Source organism: Pseudochaenichthys georgianus, chromosome 16, assembly GCF_902827115.2.
Source record: "Pseudochaenichthys georgianus chromosome 16, fPseGeo1.2, whole genome shotgun sequence".
Lineage (NCBI taxonomy): Eukaryota > Metazoa > Chordata > Actinopteri > Perciformes > Channichthyidae > Pseudochaenichthys > Pseudochaenichthys georgianus.
Genome location: NC_047518.2, coordinates 40,351 through 61,755, shown reverse-complemented (window position 1 = coordinate 61,755; position 21,405 = coordinate 40,351). Strand labels below are relative to the sequence as shown.

The 21,405-nt window shown below is 42.1% G+C and overlaps 1 protein-coding gene across 2 annotated transcripts; it reads left to right on the top strand.

Annotated features, from left to right (window-relative positions):
• The first annotated feature begins 11,208 nt into the window (after positions 1-11,208).
• LOC117460408 (uncharacterized) lies at positions 11,209-19,965 on the top strand. Of its 2 annotated transcripts, none has more exons than XM_034101797.2 (8): positions 11,209-11,749; positions 13,462-13,574; positions 14,440-14,543; positions 14,712-14,886; positions 14,973-15,081; positions 16,333-16,418; positions 16,571-16,641; positions 17,779-19,965. In XM_034101797.2, exons 1-8 carry the CDS (start codon positions 11,282-11,284, stop codon positions 19,551-19,553), a joined length of 2,901 nt encoding a protein of 966 aa, XP_033957688.1. In that variant the 5' UTR covers positions 11,209-11,281; the 3' UTR covers positions 19,554-19,965. The 2 variants fall into 2 exon arrangements, with proteins under 2 accessions (XP_033957688.1, XP_033957687.1); XM_034101796.2 differs by having other exon boundaries at positions 11,210-11,749; positions 17,776-19,965.
• Positions 19,966-21,405: the final 1,440 nt, after the last annotated feature.

Below are 21,405 nucleotides of genomic sequence, written 5' to 3'. Positions count from 1 at the left end.
CTTATCGTACGATAAATAAAGATGGACTCGAAAACTTTTCTGAACTCGATAAATTGCCGTTTACATGCGTGTTTGTTTACATAAAGATGTGACCAGCAGCTACCTGTGTAGACCCTCCCTCAGGCTTCCTAGACCAAATACAAAAACAATTGGTAGATTTTTTTTGGGAGGGTCTACACTGGGTGCTATTTTTATCTAGAGAGGAGGGGGGACAAGGCCTTATCCACCTGGTCAGCCGAACGCCACTTTTAGGATGCAGTTTTTACTGTATTCACACCAAATTAACCGGCCCGGCTGATTTGGTGTGGAGAGATGTGAGCAGCTGCATTCTCCGACGCGTGAGTAACCTGGGGCTGGATGCTGCTCTGTTTTTTAACTGATTTAAACATTTTAAAGTTAAGTGGGCTACCTCCTTTTATCAGGGTGTTTTTAAATCTTGGGCCCTTTTTAACCATAAAAGGTGTCCAAAGACTGACTCTCTGTACTGGTTGTTGAGGGAGCCTCTCATTCACAGAGCCAGGTTGGACGTCAGCAGCAGCGAAACACCCGGCCTGACGGTGGCGCTGTGCCGATCCAGGACCCTGTGCCTTCAGCAGCTGGTGGATGCAGTGGGGCCGGAGCTGAGCGATGCGCGGGCCTTGGGCTCACTGCTGGGTCTGCACTCTGTCCGGGTGGCCGAGAGGATCCTGCAACTATGGAGCCGGATCCTCTCCCTTGATGACAAAAGACTTTTAAGGAGCTATGGACAGGGAAGAGCCAAGCCGGACCCAGCAGACCCTTTCCCGGAGATCTACCTGAGCGCAGGGCTCGGAGAACTGACCGGCCCCCTGCTCAAGGTCGCAAGCCAAGGAAAAATCCACAAAGCTGATAAAAAAACAATTGACATGAACATTGTAAAGACGACCAACACAAATGCACTGAAGGACAGGGCCTCCACTGTGTGGAGCACCAGACTGGGTGCAGGAAGCGGACCAGGCCCACAGTGGAGGATTTTATACAAACCTCCCATAAAAAACGTACTGCCGACCTCCAGTGGAGAATTTTACACGGTGCCATCGCCTGTAATTCTTTTATCTCCATTATTAATCCTGCTGTTTTTAACAAGTGTCCATTTTGTGGTTTTAGAGAGACTGTTTTCCATGTTTTTACAGAGTGCAAGAGACTCACGGGTTTCTTCTCTCTTTTAACATTGGTTTTTAGTCTTTTTAGTATAGCTTTTACCCAGAGTGTTTTTATCATGGGAGCTCCATACAAAAAAACAAATAAAGAAATGTGGCAGCTCCTGAATTACCTCTCTGGCGAAGCAAACATGGCAATTTATTTAAGTAGGAGAAACAGAGTTGAAAGGGGAAGAGGCAAAAGCGATCTGGCTGTGCAACATCAGAGCCAGACTCTGGCTGGAGCATCGTTTTTATAAACATATTGGGGACTTCAAAATGTTAAACAACGTTGGTGTTATAAAGATATTGTGTTTTCTGTTGTTGATGAGGATTTGAACTTTGCACAAGTTTTTATGACATAAGTTTTAATGTATTATTTTAAGTTAAACGTTTTTATTGCACAATGAAGCACTTTCTTCTTCTTCTTCTTCTTCTTCTTCTTCTTCTTCTTCTTCTTCTTCTTCTTCTTCTTCTTCTTCTTCTTCTTCTTCTTCTTCTTCTTCTTCTTCTTCTTCTTCTTCTTCTTCTTAACTGCCCGCGAAATATTGGACAAAAGAAACTCGGCTATAGTAGTCAACTAAATCCATAGTATTACAACAAAAGTGCTTTAAACGAGGTAAATTACAAATTTATGTTCTCAATCGCCAAGTGTGGGATTGAATATTACATTAGATTAGATTTATTGTCCCCAGGGGGAAATTAATTTGCACAGCTCTGTGAAAACAATATGAAATCAACAACAAATAAGACAGACAACTACAAATAGCACCACACATGATGGTTACTTGTTATTATTTAGGGCTGCCAGTATGGATCAGGTTTTTGCCAAGGCGAGCCCTTTTACTATAATAATAATATGTTATGTATTATAAACCATATTGGCACAATGAGTGACATCTAGTGACGGATTGTGGAACATTGATTTGATTTTTCTCATGGCAGTTAGACTCTAGAGACAAACCAGGGGACTTTATTTTTAATCTGTCTCTGTCCATTTGGTGTAGTATTTGATCCAATATTACATTTGGTTTGTATATTAGTCACTTTCTTATGAAATGCCAGGTTTTAGGCCTTGGTTTGAACATTAGCCGCGTTCACATCGCATACTTTGCAGTACTTAGTGCCGACACTTATTACCCCAGGGCACTAAGGGGAGATTACGCAAATGAGCCGCTGACGTCACTTCGTCTTCTTCTGCTTTGGGTTTACTGGCAGGCTGCAAACAACTTCACGACGTATACTGCCACCATGGATGTATAATAAGAACTGGGCTGAAGTCGAATAGTCCATTTAGCTTAGGAACCTTCCTAAAGGAGTGAAATGACCCGGAAGTCCCTCAGTGGCAGCCATGATAAGTGCCGTTCGAATTCTCTAGAATGATGAGAATGATAGGAAAGGAGGTTTCAAACTTCCTTTATAACCTCCTTTAGCTTAGGAACCACTGGACCTCCCTAACCGACAGGAGAAGCGAAAATGCTGCCCCACAATGCCTTGCAGCCACAGCATTTGCCGTCACTCAACAGTCAGCCGTTCACGGAAACAACCGATTATGACCGAGAAATTATATCATGAAAGTTACGGTGCTTATTAAGCATTTTAAAACATAGGTGGTAAGTTGCCAAAGTAAAGGATAGTAACTGTGAGTATTCATGTTAAGTAGCCCACAAGTAACTAAAACAATTGCAAGTGCAATAAGAAGCTACAGGAACGTTAATCTACGTCGGTAATATTAACTTTATTTAATACAACATTTACGGTACAAGATTTACATCATACAGCCCATGTAGTATAATATTTTACAAATGATGAATTACAGCAAACATGTGCAATATATCCATTATTACAGCTCCGTGGGCTGGCAGTAAGGCGATATGGGTCCGTTGTTATTGTGCATCCATGGGTAAAGATCAGGTAAGGAGAAACTCATGTAGTACTGAACACGTAACATGAACGTGCCGGGCGGTGCGGTCCCGTGGGTTAGTTGCGCGTTCATAATTCCGAGGGAAATAACTCTCAGAATAACGTTATTAGCACATTTTTACAACTTGAGGAATGCATTTTTTTAATAAGGGCTATACAAACGTTCATACTGGGTAGTTTATTTAGTTTAAAAAAAATTATCCAACGAGTTACAGACCACTCTTTCCCCATGTAAGTCAATGGGAAAAAGTGTTTCCGGGCCCAGCAACCTAAAGGAAGTGTAGTACCGCCGTTTGGCCAGCACGAATATTCTCACCAGACTCCGGCGCAGTTCCTGGGGGCTTGACTGCCACCCGAAGTCCCCGGCCGGAAGTCCCCGGAGTTGGGGACTGGCTTCAGTAGAAGCTGCTGGGAGTCCCAGCGAGTAAATCGCCAGAACGCCGACACCTCCTCATCACTCCACCGCTCCCATGTTTTTTTTTGTGTTGCCATAAGTTATTCTCTCTCCGTTGGTGCGCGGGGCTAATGCTAATGTTAATAATGCTAATGCCACAAATACAATGGCGGCTTCACAAAACTTTTCAGAGTTTTACGGGCCGTGGTTTGCAATTCGCCCAGCCAATCAGAACTGGGGCACTTTTTCCCCCCAGGATAGTACCACCTCTCAGCAGGCACTAAAAATGGGGGTAAAAGTTACCGGCACTAAGTACTCTTTTTGGTGTGAACGCGACATAAGGGGTACTAACGGAACTAAAGGGGAAAAGTACTCCGGGGTGAACGCGCCGAAGCCTGAAAATAAAAAATTAGCCAGATTAATATTTCTTTAAACCTGACATGACTAGAATAGATAGTAAGTAAGTAAATCTGTACAGGAAGACAAGGTAAGGGATAGAGGAGAAACAGTTATGGTATAATTACAGAGCCTGTCAATTTATAAATTGAGGAAATCAATGTTAGTCTATTAACCAAAGTGCAGCCATCTAATAATGTACTATCTGTTATTAAAGATCAGAGGATAAGAACAGAATGAGAGGGGTCAATCCGGAATAAAAATAAAGAAGCAAAGAGATTGTAGAACAGTGAGAAGGAAAAGAGCTTGGTATTTCAATTAATTACATTGCGAGTATTTTTCGTTGTTGTGAAAAATGTGCCCCCTCTGATTTTTTAACAGCCCCCTCAGTCATTTCATCCTGGAGCCGGGCTTGATTTAGCTGAGTATCTCGGTAGAATTCTGAGCAGGCATAAGCTCCCCCCCTCTTTTGTTTTTAAAGCTGAGGACCCAGAATCAGCACTTTACTAACAGGGCTGAAATAGAGGGGTATGAGGCATGGCTTTAGAATGGGTGATCTGTTTGGTATTTTCATCAAAACACTATAGACATGTTTTTTTTATAATTTTGTATATATATCTGAGACCCATAATATATGCCTACAAATAGTGTAATAGGAGATCTTTAATCGCTTTCATAAGGAATACCTCTCACAGCTGCTGGAGTAAAAGTCTGGAGGGATTGCTCGTCATTTGAGACTGCATTCATCCTCTGTCTAATGGTTTACCCTTTACCTCACTGCCAGGCATATAGTGCTTAAATCAGTTGGGGTTCTATTTTACTCTATTTACTATTTTACTCATTTTACTGGGGGGGCCGTGATGGGGCCAATCATTTCATGAGAGGGGCCCATTTAATGCAGGAAAAAGGAGATTTTAACATGTTTAGTAAAATACCATTATTGATTTTTGATTTAGTAACAGAGTTTGTGTCAATGACTTTGTTTTTCAGAATCAGAATCGGTTTACACATACAATGGTTTTTTCTGTTACTTTGACCCAAGATACAGAACATTTAGTTTGGGGTAATAAATACATTATGTATGAAGCCAAACTTTGTTTTTTATTTCCTAATATTTGGTGCGATTTGTTTTAGTCACAACATTTGTTTCAGTAACTTACTTATTACATTACATTACTGAAACAAAAAAATCCCTGTTAACTTTGGCCTAGGTTACAGCACAGTAAGTTATTATTTTACATGAATTGCATTATCATAGATGTATTCTTTTGGAGGGGGGCCACAGGGAGTCAAACAAACTAAAATATTTTACTGTTAGTGTTCCTAATCAATGCGCAAACTGTAGTGTATTTGGTATTGAAGAACAACATATCCTATGACTAGTCGACATAAGGATTCTTTAAGAAAAATGTCAACAGAGTAAAGACTGGTTTTAGGCTCTAACAATCCAATTATTACTGACACATGAAGAGAAGAAAAACTCGATAAAATAGGTTCTGCATAATGTTTTCAATTTTTTACTAGATGGGATGGCGTTCTCACTCCCAACCCGTCACACTTTGACGGTCGGTCAGGGCCCCTCCCCGTCACGGAATTACGGACAGGGTACCCCTTGAGAGTCAGTTTTCAACGGGCAGGGCGTCCCATAGACCTTCATATACCTCCCATAGCGTTGATAATAGACGCCATGAGAACGCTCCTCGACGGTCGGTTGTTATTGTCAATATTAATATAATAATTATTTATTTTTTAATAGTCACACTCGATTTCGCCGATGTTCTTGTTGCCCCAGCTGGTCGACACCTCTTTTAGCAGAAACAAAGGCTACATTAATGTATTAAATCGGTGTTAATCCATGTGTGTGGTTGTGGAATTAATGGACGTGCCGTTGTCCGTTACAAACTCTTCAACTACAACCCTAATTATATTTTAAAACATTTTAGAAGGCCTCACGAAATACTTTAATGTAAATTTAAATTTAAATGTGAAGGGATGTGTGTAATGTGGTGATTGACATTATTCACCCACGGATCTATGAGTTGGGGTATTGTTCCGCACGGACATTATAGTTAACCGGACTTCCTGTTGATGTGAAATCCGAAAATATTTTTTAAAAATAAGATAATACTTTATTCCGAGTTTGCTTGCTTTTCTCTTTGAAAGTCATCACATAACGGCATTGTAATACACGGTTCGGCTGCATTAAATATTACATATCTGCCGTAGTTTGCTATTTATAGAGCCCTGCTGAGAAGACTTCTAGACAAACAGGAATAGCTGCCGCCGAAACTGAATATGTGACGTGGATCATAAATATATCAGCAATTAAACAAAATCTTCAATTTCTCTTCACAATATAAGTCTCCTTGCAGTATCAATACTAATTCGGCTGACTTTTATATTTGATCCAATCGGTATATTGGTATATTTACACCATAACGGTGCAAAGCTGATAGAAAGGGACACCTGGTGGTTAAAGCACTTTATTGAAATGTATTATTTAATTATTAGATATTAAAGGTGGGGTAGGTACATTTGAGAAACCGGCTCGAGATACACTTTTTGTTATATTCCATGGAATGCTCTTAACATCCCGATAGCAATGAATATCTGAAGTGCTTTGACAACAAATCCATTAAAAAACATCATCTGTGGAAGCCGTAGTACTGTAGAAAGCACGACCAATCATTTTAGCCGGCCCGGCTAAAATAACTGGATGGCCTACCTGCCTGTCAGCCTTCCATCTGTGCACAAACTTATCTCGTGCCCTCATTGGTCATGTGCGCGTTCGTGTGTGTTGGAGGAGGGGCTCTGGAAGGAAGTGGCAGATTTTTTCCAGTTGTGTATTTTCAAATTCTAGCGCACTCTAGCTGGTTTCTCCAAAATGACCTACCCCACCTTTAATAGGAGACACAGACAGACAAACTAATAAGGCTTTATTTAAACATTAAAGAATACTTTAGGTTAAGGTCTTATTTTGAATAAGAAAAAAGCTTTGGGGGTATACATATTAAGCCTGACAAAGTACTAATATATTGCTTTCCTGCAATGTTAACTACTGTATGTTTAAGCACTTATGTTTAACTGATATTATACGTATGTATTATACTCTTATAAGATGTATGTAGATAGTATAAGAAATGTACAGAATACGACAGTTTAATGGTGGAGGTATACACACATATTGATAGATGTCTTGTAATGCACTGTTGAGGAACCTGCGACCCAGGTTTTTCAACTCCGACCTTGTCAGGTATTGAACATTCAATAAATAAAGAACATAGAATTATTAAATATAAAACACAGACTCCTGGTATTCCCAATGGCCAGTCTGCCCCTGATTCCCAGTAGAGACGTGCCATAGAGCATGTTGCAAAACACACAATAGCCAGCATGTGTAGTTCTGGAGACCGGGTGGGGGAGGGGGGGACGGGGTGGACCCGTTCAAATCCAGTTTTGGACAGTCTGCCGTGGTTCCATCCCATTTCAAAGTGCTGTTCGACGCTCGGTGTAACCCTCGGCGCACACTCAAACATCCAATCACAGAGCTTGAGGACTATCACGGGGTTTGTCAAGCGAAGCGGAGAGAATACTTACTTCCGGGTGTAAAATTCTGTAAAGCAAATGAGCTGCTCCGACCCTCGGTCCTGATGGACTCCAACTTGTGTTTATTAATCAAACAAATAAATAAACACAAGGATAATTATGTGTTATTGTTGAGTAAATAACAGTGTGTGGTTCAGAAAAGAATACAAAATTAGAAGGAAAATACGATAAAACAATACAGATTTCAGTTTTCTGAGCCCCTACTCTCCCCCTAACTGACGGCAACAAAAGTCCTACATTATTCAATTAAAATAAAGAAGTAAAAACAATAAGTGTGGCTGATATTGAGCAAGAAAAAGGTTGATAAACGCTGTGAGAATGGATCTGCGGAGAGCATTTCCTCCCAACTCCTCTATGACCAACGTTCAGGGAGCTCTATGCAAGTCAATGGGACGCCCTGCCCGTTGAAAACTGACTCTCAAGGGGTACCCTGTCCGTAATTCCGTGACGGGGAGGGGCCCTGACTGACCGTCAACATGTGACGGGTTGGGAGTGAGAATGTGTTGGTTGGGGGTATAGAGGTCTTTATTTGACTTTAAAAAGTATGATATAAAAAATGAGAGATACTGTGCGAAAATTGATGTAACTTGAAAGTTTGAAGTGAAAAGTTGATACAGCGTATTTTTGGTATATTCATTTTAATGACACCTGATATATAAGAGGTGTGTTGCATCATGTTATCACTAATATATGTGTGGTTTTATACATTCCTGTGTGTTAATAGTTGAAGGAACAGAGTACATTTTTCCTCGTAAATATAGTGAGGTTTTATATTCAACAATATTCCCTTTTTCTTAAAAGTAGATTAGTGCAATAGTCTTTTTCTTCCACTTTTACATATAATCAAAAGGGTGTTTTTTTGGCTATTTGTGAATAAGTAAGTGCAGTATAACTGGTGAGTTCTGTTTTGAGTGAAAAGATTACCCGTTAAGTGTTTTTCAGAAAGCCTTGTTGCAGTTCGAGGCCATGAGTTTCTTAGGTAATCATCAATGGTCTTTGCAAAACAACAGGGGAACTCCAAGAGACATTTTCCCCAGATGGAAGGCAGTTACATTCTTGTAGTTAATGATGCATGACAGGCAGACCTGTAAAAAGGGCCTTGAGAACTGGGTCACACAATTAAGGTCTGAATAAAAATGTATGTATTAAATTGTGCTGAGCAATGCCTGTGGTTGCATTCTATTGACTTCTCTGCTGTATTCTTTCATGTGTATTCTTTCATGTGTGGGTACAATTGCTACAACATTGTGGGTAGCTGAAACATGGTTTATTACACTGCATAAAAGGGGGGTGCAGTTGTGCAGGGCAGGAGACTAGGTGGGGGAGGGGAATATTCTGCTTAAGATCTCCAACAAACAGGGAAATCTACATATCTTGAATGGTATATGTGTGTGTTTAATTACTTTGTATTAATAATAGCAGTCTGTGTAGACAAACGATGGAGATATATCCCATCTTGTTACATCTCCCAATGAGATGTGTTTTGTGGATATAAGCTTTTTTTGTATTAAGTTCGCTCTCTTTTTCCTCCTGCTGCGAAGGCCGTAAGATCACAACAGCACGAGAAATCAGAGCAGGAGTGCTCCTAATTGTATTATATTGAATTGTATTGCATTGCATTATTACCTTTTATAATTAAAACAGATTATTGTTTAACTGGTATCCTGGTGTTTTCTGATTTCCCTCCTGTTATGATTTTAAGCAGCTCGCCAAACGACACGCGGGGCCGAGGTGGGTTTTAAAACCACTCTGGCGCCAACAATATCAAATATGTAAGTGCTGCCAGGAGTGTGACAATAGGGTCTCGTGATGCATGGAATTACAATGTGGGTTTTTTCTCAAAACAATCAAACAACATTAGTGAATATCTTAACCCTTGTGCCCTCCTCGAATTTTCAACCTTTCGCCACCTTCGTGGCAAAAATGTACACGCCCCAAACAACTGCTATTAAACAACTTCTAACGTACTCAAAACTACCAAACATTCAATCATCTTCAGGATTTTAACCCTTTAAATATCTCATTCATTATTTGAATTATTTCATTGTTAATGAAAAAAAAACACAAAAAATTAAATTACTTCAATATAATAATTAGTAGAGGGATGGAACTTTGGTGGTTATTAGAGTCTTGGTTATGTCAAAGATTAACAACAAAATTGATGTGACTGCATTAATATTGTTTACGCAGTATCAGATGCACCCTCTGGACACCTTCGTGGCAAAAATGTACACGCCCCAAACAACTGCTATTAAATCATCAATATCTTTTTCTACCTTTTTTTCATGAATCACTTAAACAACTTCTAACATACTCAAAACTACTAAACATTCAATAATTGTCAGGATTTTAACCCTTAAATGCCTGTTTCATTATTTTAATGATTTCACTTCTCTCAAATGCCTCATTGACTTCCATTCAGACCACATGTTTTTATCTCAATGCCATTGCAGTATAAAACCATGCATGTTGTAATGTCAGCATTTCATTTAGAAGAAAGGTAGTGATATTTGATATTCCTACTCTATTCCAACAGATTCCACCATTTTCCCACTGTAGGCCTGTGTGTGTGTGTGTGTGTGTGTGTGTGTGTGTGTGTGTGTGTGTGTTTTCATGGGTAAAACAAGGCCATCTTCTGAGGGATGTGTTTGATGTGTCTTTGAAGAGGCGCTTGATTACTCAAAAACAAAAAACAACTGTTAGTGTGTTTATGCACCTGCTGCCAAAGACAAACATGCAGTTTGACCCAGGGCTTATTTCATTAGTGAGCAGAGAAGGAGAAAGACCTGGAGCAAAGAGAAGGAACTCAAATGAAGAAGCATTTCAGTGCAGAGGAGACTTCAGAAGTGATCTTGCAGCCTTCTTCTGCCAGCGAGCTGCTGCTGACACACACACACACACACACACACACACACACACACACACACACACACACACACACACACACACACACACACACACACACACACACACACACACACACACACACACACACACACACACACACACACACACACACACACACACACACACACACACACACACACACACACACACACACACACACACACACACACACACACACACACACACACACACACACACACACACACACACACACACACAATATCACTACTTTTCTAAATGAAATGCTGACATTACAAAATGCATGGTTTTATACTGCAATGGCATTGAGATAAAAAAAAATGTGGTCTGAATGGAAGTCAATGAGGCATTTGAGAGAAGTGAAATCATTAAAATAATGAAACAGGCATTTAAGGGTTAACATGCTGCCAATTATTGAATGTTTAGTGGTTTTGAGTACGTTAGAAGTTGTTTAAGTGATTCATGAAAAAAAAGTAAAAAGAAATATTGATGTATGAGGATTTAATAGCAGTTTTTTGGGGCATGTACATTTTTGCCACGAAGGTGTCCAGAGGGTGCAAAATGCATCACGAGAGTAAAACATCTAAGAGTAAACGACATTGGATTTCAAAAATGTGACTCAAAAGAAGACTTCGTGCAAAAATCCATGCCAAAAGCTGTAACACAGCTGAAATGATCACCAAATAAAATAAAAAAAGTGAGGAAATATGTACAAAAATGCCCGAGGAGGGCACAAGGGCAGATCGCAGACTATAACATGGTTTGTGATTGTAGCCCAGCTGCGTGTGATCCAATCAGCAGCAGGTGCAGCAGCAGGTGTGATAATGAAGGTGACATAATGAAGGTGAGTTCAGAGTGAGATCAGACCACTTGGCTCTCCCGTCGCAGCACTCCAGCACGAGCTCCCCACACCCGCATCATGTCGGTGTTCGCGTGGCTTCTTTGGATTTTGTTTCGTGGTACTCTAGGAGGTCCGGTTCAGCACGCGACATGGTCGGAAGGGGCAGGCCTACATTGGGTACAGACACCACAGCATGAAGCCACGAACCCTTCGTTCTACCACCTGCCCATGTTCCAGCATGCACTGGGGCCACTTGTATCCCCGGAGCTGTTTCGTCCGGTCCTTCAGAAGAGCCCGCTGCCCACCGGACTGAATGCTCTGCTGTTCCCGCAAGCGAGAACACATCACAGCGTCACGGGGACGGGGTCACGCGCTGTGCAAGTCTGGTGCGGGTTCGATGATATCTCTGTGCGCGTCGACCGCCTCCATCTGCGCACGTGGACCGATCCATCGCTGTTTCGACTCGGCTGGTGCCCGGTCAGCAGGGTCAGCCCCCGCTTTCTCTACTTCCACCACAGACTGACCGACTGCGGCGGAGAGCCTCAGGTGGGAACACCTGACAGCATCATTACTTCGTGAAACAATACAGCAATATTATAGAAACATTACCTCAACATCAGTGACACATTACAGTCACATTACAGTAACATTATAATAACATTAACAACATATTCTCAATGTTAGTGAAACATTATCATAACATTACCAATATTATAACATTGCTGCAACACCACAACAGTATCATAACATTGCAACATTATTTAACAGGCTTAATGAAACATTACAGCAACATTACCTCAACATTACAGCAACAATACCATAACATTCCAGCAACATAACTTCAACATTACAGCAACAATACCATAACATTACAGTGACATAACCTCAACATTACAGCAACATCACCTTTTCATTAATGAAACATTACGAGTACTGCAACATTACCACGGTACAAGTAATGGTACAATGTACATTTACTCTAGTGCTGTACTTAAATGCAGGTAGACTGTACTGTGCCTTAGTATTTTATTTACAGCCACGTTATACTTCTACTAAAGGAAAATCTTGTACTTTTTACTTCACTACATTTATCTTGCAGCTTTAGATACTTTAAAAATGTACTTCATTGCATACAAATATAACAAAATAACATTTTTTTCATAAACAGCTTTTTGAGAGATTGCGAGAATATGTCGGCATTTATAGATATTGATTTATTGTTTGTTTTTTATTTGATTCCAAGCTTTTATTTTATATTGGGTCCTTTTTTTATATGATACTTTAACTGCCTTTTTGTTTATTATACTTTAACTTAAGTAACATGTTTTAATCAGGGCGTTAATTCAAGAAATAATTATTTTAATTAAAAGATCTGACTACTTCTCGCACCACTGATTACTACAGCATTACCATCACAGTAAACACTAAGTGTATCTATGCTGACACATTAGGTGTACACTTAGGCCTACACTGGTGTGACCAGAAGACATAATGGCCACTTTAGGTCAAACTAAATTGTAATAAAGATAATGCTCCGTTAAAGTTGATTACTTAAATATGTGGATACATATGATGGTAAAGTGATACATGTGAAAGTTCTGTCTCGTTCTAATGTAATTTGAGCAGCACAAGATGTCTAATTTCCATCAGTGTGGACGGAGTGAAAGAAGAGCGTTCTGGCAGACATGTAAAACCCAGCAGAACAGGGTTGGGGTTCAGCTGAAGAGTTGCAAGTTTGCACAAGAATATAGTTTTGTGAAATGTCTTACCAGTTGCACAGTAAATACTGCCTACCCTTATACAGACAATCTATTCAATGGTTTGAGTTTACTGAATTAATAAAAGATAGTTGTCTCTATACTTCTTTACAATCTGACTAATTTATTGCAACCAGTGGAATTGCCCCTTGCTGTAAAATGTCACTGATGCAGACTGCCATAAAAAGAACTGTTGAAGAACAGCAAATCATATTATGCTGAATCATCAGCTTCTAAAATAAGGTAAATGCTTAATTTGTATAATTCTAAAGTAGTCCTGCTGTTTAAACAATCAATCGTCGTACGACAGCGTTGGTTTTAACATGCTGACGCTCAACTGCAAAATGTTCATAAGCTTGTTCAATGAACGATTGAGGCTGTTGCATTTTTAAATAACATTAGGCCTTAAGAATCCAGAATGAGATGTGGTGCAGATGGATTCAAAGGGCTTTAAAGTAGATGGAATGAATTCCTATTGAGAATGTCTTCTCTGTCTCCCAGGTTGCTGGCGGCCAGCTGGTGTACGGCTACGTGCTGTCCTATACTCCACCTCAGCAAGGCTACGTCATCAGAGTCGTACCACTTAACTTCCCTATCTATTGCAATTACAACAGGTAACTTCAGGGCCTTCCAAGGCATGTAAAGAAGTGTTTCATCCTGTCACCACTCTGACCAAGAACATCATCAAGGCTCGTGTGTCTTAGGAGATGAGGAGGTTTCTACACATCTTCTATTGGACTTGCAAACAGAATAACATGTTGATGCATAAAGCTCCTAATTTAAACATGAAGTGATTGTTGAATGGAGCAGACTGAAACTGACTTGTTGGAGAAGAACTGGACGGACCAGGTTCTGATCAGCTCCTCTTTGGTGTGCTTGGTACATGTGCCTGGTACCTATACACAAGTCACTGCACTTTAAATCATTTCGCCCTACCTACTAACTAAGTGTGTGAAGCACTCTGTGGGAGTGTCACTAGTGTTCTTCTGTACAGGCTTGATGGATATTGATCTGTTACAGTTTGTGTCTGATGTGTGGAAAGGGCCAGCGTCTTCATTCATGCTTAGTGGACGAATGGCTGCTGAGCCACTGCACGAGAAGCACCTTGTGTGCAGCGCATATTAGTCTTCTGGGAAAACAGTTGGATCTCTAGATGTTTCCCCTTTGGGACAACTGTACGGTGTCACTTTTGATATCGCTCATCAGATTTAATTTGCATCGATGATTAAAGTTATGAGGGATGTGGCCGTTTTGGCGACAGGTGGGTGCTGTCTCAGGTTACGAGCTGTCTGTTCTGCGGTGTCCCTCGGGCGCCTCTCCTTCACCACCAATCCCCATTATTATTATTATTTGCATATTTTATCTAGACATTGGTGGAAAGTGTTGGTTTAACCTTCTTGCAGTATCTCGGCATGTCATGTGACTTTTGATCAGCCTCTGGTGGAATACATCTCATATTACAATCCTCTTGTCTCTCAGGTTCCATTACTCCTACCAAGTTGGCTTCAGACCTCAAGTTCAACACACAACCTTAATGAAGAGCATCAGGAGTAAACTCAGCTACAGCCTTACTGTCTGCGATGGTAAGACACCGACAGAATAAAAAGTGTCTCTTATTATTTGCACAATACGACATGTCCGCTGTAAATATCTGAATTCTACAGCTGGCATCAAGTGCTCCAAGTCTACCCTGAACAGTCATTGTGATGTTAATGGGCATGTTGGTCTTGTCTGCATGTGTGTGTTAACAGCCCAGGGAGAGCCCGTCCCATCAGGCCATTGGTTCTTTTTAGGGGAGCCGGTTTATTTTGTTGCCCAGGCAGCAGCTCTGTTTGCTGGGGAGAGGCTTTATGTGGACTCCTGCTATGCCACAAGCTCCAGCGACCCACACAGTGAGCACCGAGCGGAGATCATTACTAACTACGGGTGAGTCTCTCGTAGGACACGGTAGTTTTCCGTCATTGTTTGTCACTCTGCATCCTGATTGGTTCGTGCTTTCATTTTTGATGCAGCTGCATGGCAGACAGCAGGAGGGTGGGCAGCAGCTCCCGCTTCCTGCTGGGAGGGGGCAGTGTGCTGAAGTTCTCTGTGGATGCATTTCTCTTCAGAGAACTCTCTCAGGTAAGACCAATTTAAGTGTTTTCCTGAGTTTAGGATAGTATACATTTTAAAGTTAACATTTATTTATTGAAATGTGAAAATAGGTTTTCTACTCTCAAAACAATGGGTACTGTTCATCCAGTGAATAACATGCACTTGTTCTGGTTAACTGTGATGTGTAGAACACCCCCACCTACGCACTTAGCTGGTTGACCTTTACAGAGTAACATTAGTTTTATAATCAAGTCTACACCCAAAGCATGTGGGGCCCTGTAACATGGTTATTGTGAACGACTCCTATACCGTGAACGTAGTGTAGCATATTGTACATGATGTGTCAAAGCGTGTGGAACGATGGTGCAGCTGGTTGATGGTGCAGCTGGTTGATGGTGCAGCTGGTTGATGGAGCAGCTGGTTTATGGTGCAGCTGGTTGATGGAGCAGCTAGTTGATGGAGCAGCTGGTTGATGGAGCAGCTGGTTGATGGAGCAGCTGGTTGATGGTGCAGCTGGTTGATGGTGCAGCTGGTTGATGGAGCAGCTGGTTGATGGTGCAGCTGGTTGATGGAGCAGCTGGTTGATGGAGCAGCTGGTTGATGGTGCAGCTGGTTGATGGAGCATGCTTCAGAGCCCACTTCTGCTGATGATTCTGTGTGTTGAATGATACATCAGTTCCTGCTTCAGGAGCTTATTTTACAGCAATGAAGTATCTCCATGTGTAATGCACTGTCGCATGCTTCCTTCAGTCTGTCCACTTGTGTCCTGGGTCAGGGCACTTATCTTCCCCTTCCCTTATCTACTGTCTCATGAGCACCAAGAATAGTTTTGCGTCACTGACTCTTTTTATATCGCTATTTCCGTAGCCCACTTTCTGAGAGTGATCATGGCCCACGTGAGTCGGCACACACTCGAGACCAAGTCTGGAGGATGCTGATGTGAACTTCCTTTACGTGGCTCAGAGAGATTACTCGTACAGTACTGAATGTATCGGACCCATGTATCTCATCGCTTTAACTTGTATCGGTGTAATCTTTATTTTATAGTCTGAACCTTCTCAAATCACTCGAGTTATTTTACAGATGAACAGTGATTATGTAGTTTCACATTACATTAGGGCGTCCTTCTACCAGAGTCGCTAAGACTGAAGACTAGGATAGCTGTTGAAGTGCTGGAAGGGTCCTGCAAGCTGCCCAGTACACACCTTAATGACATGTTACTAAACGAGTGGATCTATAGACCCAGCAGCGACTTTATACTCTGTTGTCTGACTGTAGGTGCTGTACCTCCACTGCTCAACATCAGTCGGTCTCACCACGTCCTCCTCCTCAAAGTCCTGCAGCTACGACCAGGCTGCTGGCCGGTGAGCAACGCTGTAACACAAACCACTTCAAGTGTAACGCAGTGACATCAGAGTGATCTTTACATCATGTGTGTGTGTACTGATGTGTGTGTGTGCACTGATGTGTGTGTGTGTGCGCATGTGTACTGATGTGTGTGTGTGTGTGTGTGCAGGTGGGAGGAGCTGACGGCCGCAGCCTCAGTGTGCTCCTGCTGTGACTCCATGTGTGGAAACATACACCAATGTAAGTTCTGGAATCAGATGTCTCCAAAGCACAGACCTGCAGATCAGTGAACACATCGGTGATTGCGTGCAACGAGATAATAACACATTGTTTAGCATCGTCGATACGACTTGGTCATTGATCTATGATAAAGGTTTTATTGTCATAGGCACAGTAGCTACAGTGTAGTTAAGGCAATGAAGGTCTTCACTTCCAGACTACATAAATATATATATATATATATATATAACACAGAATATTGTCATGTCGTATTGTCATACTGATATTCTGTACACACTGTGAAGACCACTGAGACAAATGTACATTTGTGATATTGGGCTATATAAATAAACATTGATTGATTGAGAATACATAAAAAACTGTGTAAAAAGAAACGTAATATAAATGAAATAAAAAGTTGCAAGTGACCAATGTGCAAGTAATGCAGGAGAAGTAGACTATACATGTCAAATAGACTAAGATTAGCTAAGAACAGAATGTACAATTAAATACTATACAATACTGCTTATTGTAACAATACATTTATATTTGAAATGCAAACCGAATGATGCTTAAAGGTGGGGTAGGTAAGTTTCAGAAACCGGCTCGAGATACACTTTTTATATTCCATGGAATGCTCTTAACATCCCGATAGCAATAAATATCTGAAGTGCTTTGACAAAAAATCCATAAAAAAAACGTCATCTGTAGAAGCCGTAATACTGTAAAAAGCACAACAATCTAAACTGCTAAACGGATTGGATGGCCTACCTGCCTGTCAACCTTCCATCGGGGCACAAACTTATCTCGTGCCCTCATTGGTCATGTTCGTGTGTGTTGGAGGAGGGGCTCAATAAAGAAGTGGCAGATTTTCTCCGGTTGTGTATTTTCAAATTCTAGCGATCTCGAGCCGGTTTCTCAAATGTACCTACCCCACCTTTAATGTTATGAAGGCACTTCCCAGAGCTCATGAGTTCAGCAGTCTTCTGGCCCGTGGGACGAAGCTGTCCCTGAGTCTGGTGGTGTTGGTCCTGATGCTGCGGCACCGCCTGCCGCCCGGCAGCAGACGGAGCAGCTTGTTGCTGGGGTGATGGGGTCGTTGAATGACAGTATTGCTGTTTAATCTCTGGCTTTATGTTCTCCTGCTTCTCTAAGCAGCCAACAAGAACACCGTCAGCAGTCCAGGCTTGCTCATCAGTCAAAGAAGTGAAGTGAACCCAAGGGGGAAGGAGATGTCTTTTCAAGCAGAGAAGACGAGAGACTGGGAAGATCCAGAAGAGAAGCTGGAAGAGGACAAAGATGAGAACCATAAGGAAGTCCAGACTTTTCCACAGGAGACGGAGGAGGAAGGAGCCAGTCCTAAGAAGACTGAGGAGACAAAAGCATGGAGAACAAGTGATGTAGTCAATCGGCAGGGAGACGAGGAGGAGGAAGAAGAAGCCAGTCCTAGGAAGACTGAGACAAAAGCATGGAGAACAAGTGATGTAGTCACTCAGGAGGAGGAGGACGACGACGACGAGGAGGAGGAAGAAGCCAGTCCTAAGAAGACTGATGAGACAAAATCATGGAGAACAAGTGATGTAGTCACTCAGCGGGGAGACGAGGACGAGGAAGAGGAAGAGGAGGAAGGAGCCAGTCCTAAGAAGACTAATGAGACAAAAGCATGGAGAACAAGTGATGTAGTCACTCAGCGGGGAGACGAGGAGGAGGACGAGGAAGAGGAAGAGGAGGAAGGAGCCAGTCCTAAGAAGACTGAGACAAAAGCATGGAGAACAAGTGATGTAGTCACTCGGCAGGGAAACGAGGACGCGGAGGACGAGGACGAGGACGTGGGAGAGACGGAGGTGGTGATGGATGAGACGGACAGCCAGCTGAAAGAGGTCTCTGCAGAGGACATCATGCCTGACCAGAGTACACCAGAGGAATTCTCAAGTACCCAGCATGCTTCTGTGAGTGGTTTGTCCAGGCACAACATCAGCACCGATGCTTCTGGTTCCAGCGCTACAGCTTCCAGCTTTGAGATTGATTATGATGATACGAATCATCTTGGTTCTGCAGAACATGTTTCCACAGCTGCACTTCCTGCCAGTGAGCTCTGTGCTGATGGTGACCCAAAGAACTGCAGCACCACCGTTAATAGTGCAGCAGGTGGGGCACAAAGCTTCACCCCTGATGCTGCTGTTGGAGCGACCACTAGATCTGGTTCTCTTTGGGAGTCAGATATCAGAGACGTTGAGACCGTTGGGAAACACTCTGCCACCGGCGACTTGGCAATGGATGCTCCAGGTTCGTTTAATATCAGCAGGCTGGAGGCCAATCAGAGTGACTCGCTCCTCTGGTCAGACCAGTCTGACTGGATCCAAGGCCAAGCAGAAGATCGGAGTGAAGGAGCATATGGAGGTGATGGTGATGATGATGATAATATGCTTCACAGTGTTCAGAGCAGAGAGTCAGACTCAGAGCAGCACGCTCATCCAGCTGGCTTCAGCGACACCACCTTTGTACACGGGTCTCTCGGTAAGCCTGATTTTGATTCTGGAGCTGAAGAAGACGAAGTTCTTCATCCGAGTCCCTTGACTGGAGAAGAGCAGACACAATGGCAGGAAGAATACTTTTCTGATGCCACTGCAAGACCACACGGTGTCAGTTCTTTGAGTTTCGAGGACATGCATGAAGACGGCCTTAGTCACTCTGCTTTGGTGAGCATCGCCTCCGCCCTGCAGGGCTCTGTGAGCAGCCTGCCAGCTGATCCGGACTGGGCTGATCTGGAGCCAGCACCGGGCTTCTACAGCTTGGGGTTTGTGGAGGAGTGGCCAGTAGAGGAGTTGGGACAGGAGCTGATGGATGACTTCTTTCCAGATGAGATGAATTATCAGAAGAGTTCTAACTCTGGTTTACATAACAATGGACACAATATTTCACTCGAGTTTTAAACACGTCTGACCCGACAAAAACAGCACATGAGATCCTGTGCTGCTGTATTTATTACATTGTTTTGTACATGTTTCAATATTTATGAAAGTCTTAAGAACGGCTTTGCAGGGGGGAAAGGTCAAGTCAGAAGTCAGAGTGGGTCATGTAGAATCCATCCAGCAACAGTTAACTGTACAACCCTTTCTTTCAATGCTGTAACTTTCCTATGACTGTAGAACCTCAGTAATTTTGAAACCGTTCTGTAAATGTCAAGGGCCAACAGCTGTTAGTGCTCACATGAAGAATATGAAACCAGGAGAGGCTTTCAGACAAACCTTTCCAAGACTGAGGAGAACCTTGTGTTCAGCTGCCTGTAGCCGTGATGTGGACATGTTTGTAATGAATAAACTCCTCTGACTAAGCTCTTACCTACCTTTGACTTGTTGTCATTCTATATACATGTGAAAAATACAATGGGTTTAGATTGTTTAGAGTCATGTTTTATATTCTTAAGAAATGTCCTAAACAATAGGCGCTTTCACACAAAGTGCTTTGCCGTACATAGTTCATTCACACCTAATGGTCCGCTTCTCTGGTGCGCACCAGACCACCATTTGTTATATTGTTTCATTTTTCAGAAGGTTCGGTTTGCGTTCACATGGGCAAAACTCAAACGGACTAAACTTTAAACACAAGTCATGTGCTCGGAAATGCTGTTCAACCATTGGTCAGACATTAAGGGGGTAAAAAACGCAAATCCCGGCCATTTCTACCGGAGCCTCCGCCATGGAGCATCGGCACTTTCGGCAGGTTATTCTCATGCTGCTGTTAATCTGGAGATCAACAGACTCTAGCGGCCCGCGCATATGATTATATAATCAGACAACGTCTGTTAAAACACATGAGACGTTCTGCAGTAACTCAGCCGTCTCTCAAATTTGCTTGGTCAAATGAGCAGTTCTTCATTTTTGAGTGCGCGAATTATAGCACCTTTACGGTAATCGCTGAGAAGCGGCACTAACGCAAGAGTAACACAATGCGTGTTTTTTCTGCTTCATGCGATACAAATTATTTTTACCATAAATTGTTAAAAAAAACAACACTGTTTGACTCAGTCCTAGTTTGACTGCTACCAACAATAAAATTACTTTACTGTACTTTTACTGTCTTGTTTCTGGGTAATACTCTCAAATTCCCCTCCTGAGAACAATAAGCATGCCACTTCTGCTATATTTGATGAGAGAAAATGATTTTTAGCCATACTTTCTTAATAAAAGTGATAGCCTACTGTTGGACTCAGTAGCCTACTTGTTAGACTACTACCTAAAGTACTTTTACTGTGGGACTGGGAGACCAGGGACAGTTGCAACACGGGTCGGTTGTAACACCTTCAATATCTCCAATCACAAACAAGCTACAGTGATGAAACTCACTCTGCACATGCGCAGTTAGATGGTAAGATCGCTGAGAAAAAAAGGAGCCACGTTTGAATTTCTCGCGTAAGCAGTGGCGACTGGTCATTAGGGGCAGGCTCAGAATAGTCTCATAATGCGCACAGAAGGATTCACACTTGTATTTCATGATCCGCAAAAGGATCCACACTTGTGTTTTACAATGCACACACGAATGTGTTCCGTTTCATATACATGTAAATAAAATCCAATTACAGAAAAAGGTTTTACATATGTATTTTTGATCCTCACATATTTGTTTCCCGTTTAAAACGTCTGAACCTGCAAACACGAACCGCTTTCTGTGCACGGATCGCTGTGCATTCGAGTGTGGTTTAGTCTCCCCCACAGTCTATGGCAGGGATCACCAACTACATTTGTCCAAGGGCCGAAATGTAACCAATAGACACTATCGCGGGCC

What these genes read in the sequence shown, in the direction of transcription:
- LOC117460408 (XM_034101796.2), top strand. Translation starts at nt 11,282, where the DNA reads ATGTCGGTGTTCGCGTGGCTTCTTTGGATTTTGTTTCGTGGTACTCTA. An exon ending in ATCTATTGCAATTACAACAG is followed by an intron (nt 13,575 to 14,439) that starts GTAACTTCAGGG and finishes CTTGTCTCTCAG; the next exon opens with GTTCCATTACTCCTACCAAG. An exon ending in TACGACCAGGCTGCTGGCCG is followed by an intron (nt 16,419 to 16,570) that starts GTGAGCAACGCT and finishes GTGTGTGTGCAG; the next exon opens with GTGGGAGGAGCTGACGGCCG.